This window comes from Planococcus citri, chromosome 2, assembly GCF_950023065.1.
Source record: "Planococcus citri chromosome 2, ihPlaCitr1.1, whole genome shotgun sequence".
In the NCBI taxonomy this organism is placed as follows: domain Eukaryota; kingdom Metazoa; phylum Arthropoda; class Insecta; order Hemiptera; family Pseudococcidae; genus Planococcus; species Planococcus citri.
In genome coordinates, this window is record NC_088678.1 from 47,301,718 (window position 1) to 47,314,991 (window position 13,274).

At 33.5% G+C, this 13,274-nt stretch overlaps 1 protein-coding gene across 2 annotated transcripts in view; it reads left to right on the plus strand.

Annotated features, from left to right (window-relative positions):
* Positions 1 to 13,274, plus strand: part of LOC135836155 (mucin-2) — a 60,050-nt gene that overhangs the window by 22,924 nt on the left and 23,852 nt on the right. For both annotated transcript variants that reach the window (XM_065350790.1, XM_065350791.1), the window contains exon 2: positions 8,149 to 8,266. In XM_065350790.1, the coding sequence (XP_065206862.1) occupies positions 8,230 to 8,266 (37 nt within the window). In that variant the 5' untranslated portion in view covers positions 8,149 to 8,229. The remainder of the gene's footprint in view (positions 1 to 8,148; positions 8,267 to 13,274) is intronic.

The window sequence follows — 13,274 nt, forward strand, 5'->3', positions numbered from 1 at the left end:
AGAAGACGAGTGATAGATCATCTGTGGGACTAAAGCATGCGATATTTAAATTAGTATAACCACAGGATGAAAATTTACTCCTAGTACCATCTTTCGAACAATGTGATATTATCATCAGCACGATTATGATTATTTACGATCAACGCTTCTCGAAACTGTCGGTTATGTTGCATTTTTTTTTTTTTTTCGTTGCTCGTATTATCTGTCTAAATTACTACGATACACATGATGACTTTCTACTAATTAAACACTTCTTTTGTCGTTGTATTGTCGTTATTCGAGTGTGGAGTGTATTGGCTGGTGGCGTACCTATTACGAGGCATACTGCCTTCTATAAAAGTATCTGGTATATTTGTTTAACGAATCTTAATGGCGAGATTGAGGTGCTAGGTTACAATTTTTCCCCCTGACCAGCAACGCTTTGCTGGAATAATTATACTACGATGATCGATTATACAAATTTATGGCCAATTACGCGCTTTAATTAACTCGCGGCTGTTATTTTATTATGTATACAGAGTATTAGACTGTGTTGAACAATCTATCGCTGCATCGAGTAATAATAACAATGTACCGTAACTGTGTCGTTAAAGTAAGTAAAAAAAAAAGCCGCGAAATTATCGATTAACCAACTTTTTCGTTTTATAGATAATGGAGGTTTTTTTGTTTTATCGATACACTTATACTTACTTAAGAATACGGTGTGTAGCACACAAAACGAAATTGCGTAAGGTAAACAAAAAGAATAGCGGAAAACCACGAAATCGGAAATCATTTTGGCCATTGATCGTTAAATTAAAAAGAAGAAAGAACGGTCATAAAGCCAGTAGGTATCGGTGACCTGAAAACAAAAGGTTAAACTGGTTGAGAAACAGATCAGAGTTTAAATCGATGTTGTACGTGCATTATGAAGGTATATGGGATGGAGGTACCATAGTGGCTTGATTATATTGTGGATATTGGCGATTTTTATGCAATATTTTGTATCAAATTAGGCGAAGTCTTGGAAAATCATATATATTGATCGATCTATAGTTAGATATCGTATAGACAATATTTTTGTCAAATATGGTGTTGTTATTAACATGTCAAAAAACAAAAACGGTGTTGTATGTCATTTCTTGCTTCAACAAAGTGTCATAATTAGGGTACGAACATGAGTTTTTTCGTTCAAATTGTCTTCGTCAAGTTTGGAATCTTGGATATAAGAAATTAAAGGACCATCAAAAAAAAGTATGAAATTCAGCATCTAAAAACAATCATCTTCGATTAATTCACCTGGACATAATTTCCTAAAATGCATTTTGATGAGTACCAATTTTAAACCGTTTTAAAAGCTTTGGCAGTGAAATAAGTCTTTCAATTTTTTCCAAAAGTAACCACTGAAACAAAATGGATTTCAATTAGATAATGAAAACATAAACAATTGTAGAAAAACAACGTATAAATTATCGACCGGTGGTGGGGGGGGGGGATGATGAGAACGTAAGGTCTAAGGTCTAAGTTAGTGAAAACTAAATATCGTTTTCACCTATTTTGGGGGGGGGGGAAGGAGTAAAATTGTAAATTTTTTTTGAAGCTAAGATATTTAATCCAAAAATCGGAAGTAGGCTTTCAATAAATTCTGATATTGGACTCAAATTCTCGAAAATTCGATTTTCATGGGATCAATTTTTGTGGCATTTTTTGAAAATAGGAGTACATATTCAGAAGTCTGGATAACGATTCAAAATAATTATTTGAAAACGGTATCTAATTGATTTGAGATGAAGACTAAGGATGAAATCCTTTTACCTTTGTTGAATCAAACTCTGATATTGATGGTTGTGGGGGAGGTGGAGAAGAAGAACATTTGATCTGCAAGATACAAAATCCGCATTTCTTGAGAATTCTTTTTGTGGACGTTTTTTTAAATCTGGAAGATTCCAAAATCCGAAGAAGGTTTCAGAATGTTTTGAAACTGTTTCCAATTAATTTGTGAGTCCAAAGTTGATGTGTAAAACGAATTTCATCCTCAAAATTTCTACTTCAATTAAGTGAAATTTTGGTATTTCTCAAGGAGCTTTGAATTCCAAAATGTGTCAAAATTCGAAAAACGAAACTCAATATCTGAAGCGTTGCATTTTTGAAAATCCTCTTGCTTTTGCTGGAATGTAGGTAAATTAGGGCTTGATTTTTTGACAAGCTGATGAAATTTCTCATGTTGGATGATTTTACTTCTTCAATCAGTTTAATTCTAGTCTTATTAGTGGATTTTTTTAGTGATGGTGACATCTCGTTAAAATGTCAGAATTTGTCTCATTTCTTCAATATTCCATCGAAATGAGTACGAACTCAGAACATAGTTACCAACTTACCATCAAGTCATTGTCATTTAGTGTTTCTTTTCGAACGTAATTTATCGAAAGGTATAATTTTTATTTATCCAAGATAACAACTCCTCGTTCAAAGTATCAGTGAAAGGTTCATTTTTTTGAGATTTTAATCTGATAACAGGATGTCAGGTAGTAAATCTTTTCCAGTCACAGTTCGAAATTATATTTCAATTTTTTTTTCATGATTATGGCTTTTTGCATCTGCCTTTTCTGATTTTCTCACATTTCAAAAAAAGTCACAATATTGAGTGTTTTTTTTTCTGACGATACACTCAATCTAAAAATACTCTGTGGGATTATTTGTTGAAGAATCCATGTTGAAAAACTATTTTCAATTTCAATACCATGAGTTTTTTTTGCAATTAATTGTAAGATTTCAATATCTATTTGAGACACACAAAATAGTAAACTTGGTTCCTCCTGCGAAATCTTCGAATTTGCAGATTTATTATTTCGTATGATTAGTGTACTTAGTTAAACCAATTGATACCTGCGTAATTCCAGGTAAACTGCGCAATACCTATACGGTGGTGAAAAATCGTCTATTCGTTACATGGCAAATGAAAAATCACCACTGCACGTGTCTGTAATTTACGTAGCTTCCTTTTAATAATAAAAAATTATCGAACTTGGATTAATCACGTGTCGGAATTTTTCCCCTCTGTTTGGAATATTTCGACGTTGTAATACGATATGTATCATCAATAAACCAATATAAAAACATATTGAAGACTAATGACTCGATACTCATGCAATATTGAAAAATGTAATATTTACATATTTAATATTATCACAACATTCATGGGCTCGTTTAAAATTACCTGAAGTGTGTGTACCGACTAAAAAAAAAGTACAAAACCGAAACCGTGAAATCAAAAATCAGATAAAAACCAATTAGTTGCTTAAAGAACAAATTTAAACGCGGTCGTAAACATTCAACCGAAATACCTACTGGTAAGATACCAGATCATCTTCCATTATGACATCCGTTCTTGTTCGCATACTCGTATGTAAATCTAACGTACTTTATACCTACCAAAATTGAAACAAACGAGTAAACCTTGTACGAGTACAATGCGAATGCACAGGTGAATCTTCGCGAGGTTCGTCTTCTCATTTATACGAAATGAAAGAAAATATTGTTTGATTATTTTATTTTTTCGTTGGCCAGTTCTCCTTCACGCAATTCGCGTTTCTAGATTTTTTCACTGGAATTTATGTTAGATGCTGTGCCATGCCATTCATAAGCAAAGTACCTACATAAAATGAAGGTAGGATGTACCTACATTTTACGAAGTACTGTCTCTTGAATGAGCTATATAGCACATATTTTGAAATTTTTTATGGTTTTCTGAAAATGGAAAGGGTGGAAATGAGGTTTGAGTGTACTTACGTTATCTTTTGCCATTTTTGTTTCTTCTAAAATTCTGATAAGGGACACTTGTCAAGGAAAACGCCTATTCGTTAAGCCAGATTTTACTGTAACTGTTATCATTTATCTCGTACTGTTGAGAAACGCCTCGTTTACTCATATCATAAATTTTCTATCGACACGATCACGACAGAAAAACCCAAATACATCAGCGTTATAAATACTCCACGTGATGTCGAATTGTTACGTACATTTTTACAGTGTGGATAAAATGATTAGCAACTGTTTTGAAAATTGGGCGTACTACATATTATTATCATTGTTGTTCAAAACACGAAAATTTTTCCATCGTAGAAATGATAAAACAAAAAAAAATTTAACAATAAAACTCGTCGCTAATAATATCATTAACTTGTCAAGGTTATGGTTATAATGAAACAAAAATCTATGTATGATAAATGACGTTTTATAACGATTCGATTCGATTTCGATGGGTTATATATGGTACTACATAATACAATGGTTCATACTGGTAAATAAAGTCATTAGCATTTTGTACGGTGAGTTTAGGTGTAGGTAAGGTATACCGAATAAATTATTATCGCCGAGTGGGTGCTGCAGCAAGTTGCAGGTGAAAAACTAAATGGACAAGTTTTCATGTATGGAAATTTGTGTCACTGGAACGCAAGCATACGAGCGAAAAGAGTGAATTAAATTTTCACGCACATAGCCAGTGTGCTTTTCCTATGGTCTATGCATTGGTATAATAGTAAGTAAGTAATAAAGGAGTAAAAGAACAAAGCGAAATAAGGAAATAAGAATAAGGGGTTTTGTTTTACACGTTATTTTTCACGCTGTAATCGAATAATATGCCATATGTAATCTATACGTACATATAGCCAAACAGTATATCGCCTTTTGTTGACGCGAATATCTTTACTTATTCGATATGGTTCTTTTTTTTTCTTTTTTTAATTAGATCATCGAGAACGCGGAAGAGTACGTAGTTGTACTCACACATTTGGTGATGTGCGAATGTTTGCAGGTCTTACTTATACTTTCGAATCGGTTATATTGACTTTTTACGTCTTCATTATGTACATTCTCTTCTTTTTTTTTCGTTAATAAGTATATATAGATGAAATATTTTCAATTAATATTCACGGCGGTGTTCTGGAGTGTACTAATTAGTGTACGGTGTATGGTTCTGTGTGAGGAGCCGCAGTCGAGTCGACTCGCGATATTACAAATGGCTGAAAAGTTTCTATGTGTTGTGGTTTAGGTATAGAGGTACATAGTAGAGATACCCTCACCTATACAGTGTATAAGACTGGTAATGATGCAGTTGAATTGTTTTCGTTGATGGATTTTGTTTGTAAAGAATATCTCGAACGAGATTCCGGTCGTGATCTTTCATACACTTTCGTATGTTAAAGCGTAGGTATTCAAAGTATTATAGGAGTACGTTCCCTTATAATGGTATATTTTTCTTTTTCAACGTTTAACTGTACCGGTAGCATGCTAGGTGAGCCTATTCAATTCACTGTATGACTGTAATAAGTTTTCTAAAATGTATTTGCAAAGATATGCGATCAACGGTGAACTGAACTGGTTAACGTCTCGGACCCCCGTCTGAACTTTATACTGGAGGGCTTTCATAATGTGTACTATACGTGACCTATTCGAGGTTATAGCTTTGACTGGATTATGGATGGTTAAAAGTGTCACTGAAGTAACTAACTGTATTTTTAAATGTAAAATTATAAAAACTATTAGATTTTTTCTTGAATTTTATTTGTTTGCTAAATAGCAGGTACCTAGGTAAGTTCCCAAAGTAGGGATTTAATTTCCAAAAACATTTTTTTGAACAGATTTCAAAACGAGTTCCTAAATAGGGTATTTTTGCACTCATTTTTGTCAAAAAAAAATCCGATTTTTTTTGGGTTGCTGTAAATATTGAAAAATTGTCTTTTTAAAAAATTAAAATGTCAAGTTTCTTAATGTTGTGAAAATTGATTTCAAAAAAGTTGGAAATAAATGACTTTGATGACATAAACATGATCGAAAATTATGAAAAAGTGATAAAATACCGTAAAAAAGGACAAAACTTTATACTAATTGAAAAATCAATAGTTAAACCTCATTAAAATGTGTCATAGGCAATCGTCAAAGTGTGAAAATCGATCTAATAATGATTTGGACAAAAAATAACAAGCCACCTAACCACTTTTTGAGTGATTACTGATAATTCTCCAATTACCTAATTAGAATTATTTTTAATGAGTTATATTTGATCGATTTTTCATGGTTTTCAGTAATGTTTCTGTCATTTGAGACGTATGTGTAGAATTTTTCTTATTAAAAAATGTAATGAGTAAACTTAGATTTAAAAATTACCAATTCTTTTATATCCACCCCCCTTCCAAGAAAAAATTTAATAGAAGGAGAGTCAGTAACAATTTTTTTTTAATTTCTGTTTTTAAGAAAAAACTTCTTTCCATCTTCAAGCAATGTCGGTCCCCTGTACAGAGTGCTTCAAAATCGAGAATTTAAAAAAATGAAATAAAATCTCCCTCTCTCGCCAAAAATTCTTGCATTGCATTTTTTTTTTGATTTTTCCTAACTTCAATGACTCTTTACAGCGAGTCGAGCTTGACTGATTTTCTATTTGATTTTATGTTTTTAAACGATTTTTTCAACTTTGTTGGACGGATCGTTTCTTGACACCGTTGAATTTTTAGTGGATGGCTAAAATTTGTAGAATTTTTTTTTTTTCATTAAAAATAACATAAAGTTAGAAAAAAAAATCAAAAAATCTCTCATTAAAATATTTTAAAAATCTGGCGACACCTTGAAAATTTTATTTGTAGAGGGTGGGGGGGGGGGTTAACTACAAGTTGATGTGGTACGAAATTTCATTTTGGGAGTACGAAAAAAACATGAATCATGAATTTAGTTTTTTATGGATTTCAGTAGACACCCTGTACGTAATTGACTCGAGCAAAGTTAGGGCATGAAAACTTTGATAAATCGAAAACTCGCCTTTTTTAATTCCAATTTTTAAAAAATGAACCTTTAAAACTTTGAAATGAATTTCAAAATTTATCCTTTCCAGGAGTGAGTAGATATGCAATAAAAATTGACAGCTGTGTGACAGGAAAGAACCCCGTATAATTTTATAATCCTGCGTTCCCAGATGTTCTCAACTGATAATCTTACATCAACTTGCAGGTGAATACTGAATACTCGGTTACTTATGTACGAATAGTTGACAACAGTTTAGGATGTGTATTGTGTATTGTGTAGGTTTGTCAGGAAATAATCGCGTATGTGTCATAATTAGCCCTGAAAATTGAATTTTCAAAACAATAATAACAAATATTTTCGTCTCGATTTTTATTTTAAAATGGGTGTATTTGTTTGTATATTCTTTTCCGCATACTTGGCTTGGATGTCTTGTAAGTACGTATTAAGTATGTATTTACATTTATATTTTATTTCAGTCCTCTAAATTGTAGGTACATTACCTACTTGAGAGAATTTTGAAGAAGAAACCAAAATCTATCTTCACGTTTAAAGGTCAAAGTGCAAGTGGTACTGGTAAAAATTACGTAATTAAAAAGCACGACACGTATATTACATTCGTAACATAACGTACATAAACAAATAGAGTTTTCTCAAGTAGATTTCGTAAAATATATGTATAGTGTACCCGTATACTGTTAACTCTGTTATGTACAAATACCTAGTTCACCAATACTGGCAATACTCTAACACTATTTTTTTCTCATTTTTAATTGTTCACACTTGCCAATATATGACCAAACATGTCAAACGGATATATGTATGTTAATGGAATTTGGCGTTATGAAAAATATGGCCATTATACTTTCTTAAACCTTGAATGCGGATATTATTCGATACCTATAATATGTATACCTTTACCTACTCGTACAACTGACGTAACGGGACCATTCGTAGGTATTAGGTATATTGACTGATCTAATGATTGTATACGTGCTAAAAAGGGGGAAAAATCAACGTTTCAAATTGTACAAGAAGGTAGCTGGTAGCTTAAATCTGTGATCTGTATACGAGTACCTATTACCTACCTGTGTATTGATGCATAGACACTCGATTCTAGTGCAAATATTATACGTATCACGCCTTGTTTTCACGTGGCATTGAGATAACTATAGCGAAATAAAATAACGAGAGATGGACGCAAGCAACGTAGATAGATACTAAAAAAATATTCAAATCATGATTCGATCGTGTTTTGAAAACCAGTTCCGGAGCTTGGGAAAATTCACGATTCTTATTGGAAAGAACTACGTATGATTTTTTGTATCTCGTATATATGAATTTGAAGCATTAATATTTTTGATTTTCTGTTCGCAGGAATGATGTTCGTGGAATGGCTATTTCGAATGAACTGCTGGACTCTGGTTACGATCGTTTCAGTACCTATACGATAACTAAATGACGACTGATATTAGTCGTTTTGTTTTCTATCTTGGTAAGTTTTCCATAAAATTATTTAATATGTATGTACTTGCTAAATAATGTTGATTCTACATACGTGAAAGAAAAAGAAGCCTACGTGCACGAGTACCTACTTGACTATACTTATGTAACTTACATTTGAATGTTTATACAAAAATTACTCGTATTCGTATATTGGTAGTCTTCGTTAAAGTGCATCTGTATTTTAGTTACGTTTGCATTGATGTACATCATACATGGACTACCAAATAAGATATCATACTATACCTGTACCTGTAGCTGTTGGCTGGGCAGTGTATAATGGTATCTGAATCTATTCGTAAAACAATAGAATTGTTATGGTAATGAGAATTGTATTATGAGAGTTTACATCATGTGTCAATTATTCCGTCTATATTTTATTATATTTATAGTACTGTTCAGTGTTCACTGTACTATACAATGGAACAGCAATGAAGCGAAAATGAATTTTCGCAAAATTTTTCAATTCACAGAGCATTTACACTGGTCTCAAGTTACGCATTTGTTTGACAATTTGAATGCTATCTTTGAAATGATACGATGAGATGTGTGTTATGCCAAATTGTATTATTTTTTCGTCGTATTATCTCTCATACTGTGGTCATATTACACGGAAATTCCTGAGAGAATACGAGTACTCTGTATGCACAGCACACATACATTACACAGAGGTACGCCCACTACTACAGTCTGTATGATTATGATTGTTTGTTATGAGATGTCATTTTCCACGAATTATTTAATCAGTTAATTTGATAAATTGGGAATAATGCGTCTCCGAGTTGAGTAGGTTCTTTCGCGGATGTTGAATGCGGTAAAATTTGGAAGAAAAAAATGATATTTAATCGGAATTTTGTGTATAGAGGAAACAGAATTTAGTAAGGCGTCTACATACTTCCGTCTGCTGTCACAATTGGATTTTTTCAAAACGTAAGGGTGTGAAGCGAATACGTGTGTTTTTAGCCTCACTGATACAATCTTTTGGCGAAAAATATCAAAAATCTCATCTTAATAAATTAATAATCTAGTTTTTTGCTAAAAATTATAATTTTTCGCAAAAAAAATACCAATTTTTTTTACAATAATTGATAAAAATTGATGCTTTTTACTAAAATTATCACAGTGTGGTTTTTTGGCAAAAATTGTCAAAGATTTTCATTTTTTTTTTCGAAAAAAATTCCAAAAAGTTTCACTTTTTCTCAAAAATTGTCCATTGAAGTATCGCTTTTTCCCCTGAAATTGCCAAAAATTACAACGTGAAAAAAATCTTACTTTTAGAAAAAAATTGTAAATTTTTGCTAAAATTGTCAACTTCTTGTATCTTGTTTTGCCCTCCTGTTGAGAAAATGCTGATTGTGTCATTGCCACTGAGGGTCAAGAAAGATCAAAGTTGCTAGAATTTAATTGAACTGTTTCAATTAGGTAAATGAATTTTATGAAATCAGATCAGGCTACTTTTATATGTAATTAATCTGAACCAGCTTCAATCGAAATTTTCTTCACGAAGAATCTGCAGTTTTCACTTCAGTTTCGTTCCTAAAGTCATTCTACCCCGAAAATCATCTGGAACTCGGAACAAATATTTTAAACCCCTACAATAATTCCGATAAATTTTGATCCTAGTATATTCCACGAGATAAATTATTGTCAATTCAAGAAGGAGAAGAGACTAGTCGGCGAAATTTTTTCACTCCTGAACCCCGTTTGATTTTTGCACATTCGTATTGTATACTGTTTTGCTTAATGCTTATAAATGCCTTGTAATATTATTCGCAGTTTCTCCTAGAGATCTATATGAATAATGTTTAGTTGTATGTACATGTGTAACGGTTGCGTAGGCGTGATTGTGCATGTTTTTGTTTGAGTTACAAAAAATTTGAATAATATATACCAGTGAAGCATTTTATAAACTTATAGTCAGTGAAAGTATAACGTAACAAATGATAATTCCGAAGAAGAAGACACGACTATATAAACGGAGACGATCTAAAAATTCGAAAAATTATCAGTTTATTGTACCGAGTGACCTTGGTTGTTGAACATGATCACATGCGAAGGGCGGCGTTTATTTACGCACAGTTGCAGTGAAAGTTCAATAGATAGCTTATATGTGACAGATATAGATAAGCGAATTTCTCGTTTACGTAGGTTCAGGTATAGGTAATGACCACTCTATCAAGTATGCGAATACTTTCGATAGTCATTTAAATTGGGTCATTTACGCGTGTAATGATGATTACCTCGTCAGGTACCTAGACCTACCTACGTTGTGAATTGTGATGAGGAAAAGGAAATTCGATTTCGAAATTCTGCTTTGCAGGATGTAACTTCGGTTAAGAATGAAATGAAATTACTCTGGAGAAAGAGATAAATGGGAGAAGATTGAATCATTTTCCTGTCGTTCCAAATTCCAATAAAGAGCCATGCAGATTTTTTGATCGGATTTTGAGCAAAAAATAACGTCGTTATTGAAAGCTTTTACGCAAATTGCCTGGGAACTAATGGGGGCTATTTTGAACCGTTTTTCAATTTAAATTGAAAACATTAAAATTTGAACTTTCTGGTGTTATCAAAATCGAAATTTTATGTTGAAGTATAATAGATATCAATAGAATTTTATGCATTTAAACATCGTCACATCACATTAAATAAATTATAAATACATGCACGCAGATGTATACAGACTCATTAAGAGCTGCATTCGCCTTCTCATAGAAAGTAAAAGGCGGTCTGGAATTACTGAAGCGACTCTGAATACTCGTAGGTGGACGTCGACATTCTTCTATACCATGGGAATATTTCGCACGATAGGTGAACGCACCTCTCTGTCTGAAACAATGCTTTCATGTGTGTATATGATAATATGCATATGAATGTGTACGACGAACTCGAAACTGATAGATAACATACTGTACTCGTATACTCGCTACATAGTAATGACCTATGGTAAACAATGCAATGCACTGAGCCGCCGCCGGCGAGAACGAAATTGTTTTTTCTTGATACACGCTACGAAACTGTAGAATATCTGTCGTTCGATAACGTGCGAAACTCATTGATATTACGCGACTGTTTCTTTTCATCTCAGTGAGACGAAAAGAACGCTTTTTCGTCTCACTGAGATGAAAAGAACGCACGAACGCATCAAGTACGAGTACGTCGAGTACGAAAACCGAACGTTATCAGTTTCATCGAGAAACGGAGAGGCGAGTACGTAACACAGACTTCTCACTCACTCAGACTCGAAATTTGTCTAAATAATCAAAATATAACACCCATTATGATTAATTAGTGTGTTATTCGTGATAATTATTCTTTTCTGTGTTCTTTTTGCTTTATTTGAAATTACTTTAAACTTATTTTATGCGGTGATCGAGTTCATTTGAATTCATTTTGTTTGTGAAGATAGATAGCTAATTGTATGTATCATGGGTGAAACGAAGACTTCGGATGTTGAATTGAAAAAAATTTGTCTAAATAATCTAAATATAACACCCATTATGATTAATTAGTGTGTTGTTCGTGATAATTATTCTTTTCCGTGTTCTTTTTGCTTTATTTGAAATTACTTCAAACTTATTTTATACGGTGATCGAGTTCATTTGATTTAACCAATTCATTGTTTGTGAAGATCGATAGCTAATTGTATGTATCATGGGTGAAACGAAGACTTCGGATGTTGAATTGAACATTTCTCCAACATAGGTACATAATTCTTTCAAGAATAAGACGTACGCAAGAATTGTTTTGATTATTTTGTATTGTGATTGTAGGGTTTTATTCTATACGTAGTACCGTAAAGAGCAACGAGCAACAAGAAGACCAAACGTATGTGGTTTTGTTTCAAACGTAATACCGTAAAGAGCGACCCTCTATATGCGTGTATGTGTGTGCCGTGTATTTAGGCATATTTAGTCACGGTCATTAAAATATTGTCGTGATCGTTTTACTGCTCCCTATTCGAGCAAACAAAATTATTGTAAAACCACCTTACGGATGGTCTTCTCGTTGCTCATTGGTCCATAGGATTTTAACAAATCATATAAATATAAGCTGTATTTGCTTACATATTCAGTTGTTCCAGCTTTGTTGAAATATACGCTTCTCTTACTGCTTAGTTCTCTCTCGCTTTTTTCTTTCTGCTTCTCTCTCTTGCAGTGCGATCTTTCGCGCCCGCCTAAGGCAGTGCGAACTATCGCGCCGGCAACCAGTCTCCCTGCAGTGCGAACTTTCGCGCCAGCCTCTGGCAGTGCGAACTTTCGCCAATAGCAGTGCGTATTTTCGCGCCCGCTTCGGCAGTGCGAATCTCCGCGCCCGCTCCCTCCTAGCAGTGCGAATTCTCCGCGCCAGCCTTCGGCAGTGCGGACCTTTCGCGCCAGCACCTAGGGTACTTAGGGTACATAGGCTAAGTACACAATTTAGTGTATGTAGGTTGATATTTCCGCGATCCGCGAACCATAAGTCCTACAAGTGGTGCCGAAACCCGGGACCTTTAGAAATTTCATTGCTTAGTATTTTTTTTTGCTTTCCCCTTTGAATTTTTTTTCGTTTTCGTTCATTTTTCGTTCCGGTTAATTTCTTTAATTTTTTTCGATCGTTCTGATTTTTTTTCACAATTGAAAAATTTTGTTTTCAAAAATGAATACCACCGCACCACCCAGCACAACTATAAATACTCCTACAACTAGTATTCCTACTACCATGCATCCGAATGGTATGCCTATTCTTACTCCACAACAAACTCCTATTTCGGATCCTATATTCTCTCTACATCGACCAACATTTCCGACCATAACGAGAGTAGATAAAATACAACTGCCTGAATTTTTATATTCGAATCCTGGCTTATGGTATACTCTTGCTGAAAGGCAGTTAAAAACTCACCAAATTTATGACTCTGAGGAAAAATTAGGCACTATCACTGTTAAGTTGCCTCCTGAAGTACTTGGTCGTTGTAGCGATATTTTAGAGTCGAAACTTGCTGCGGCCTTAGTCTATGA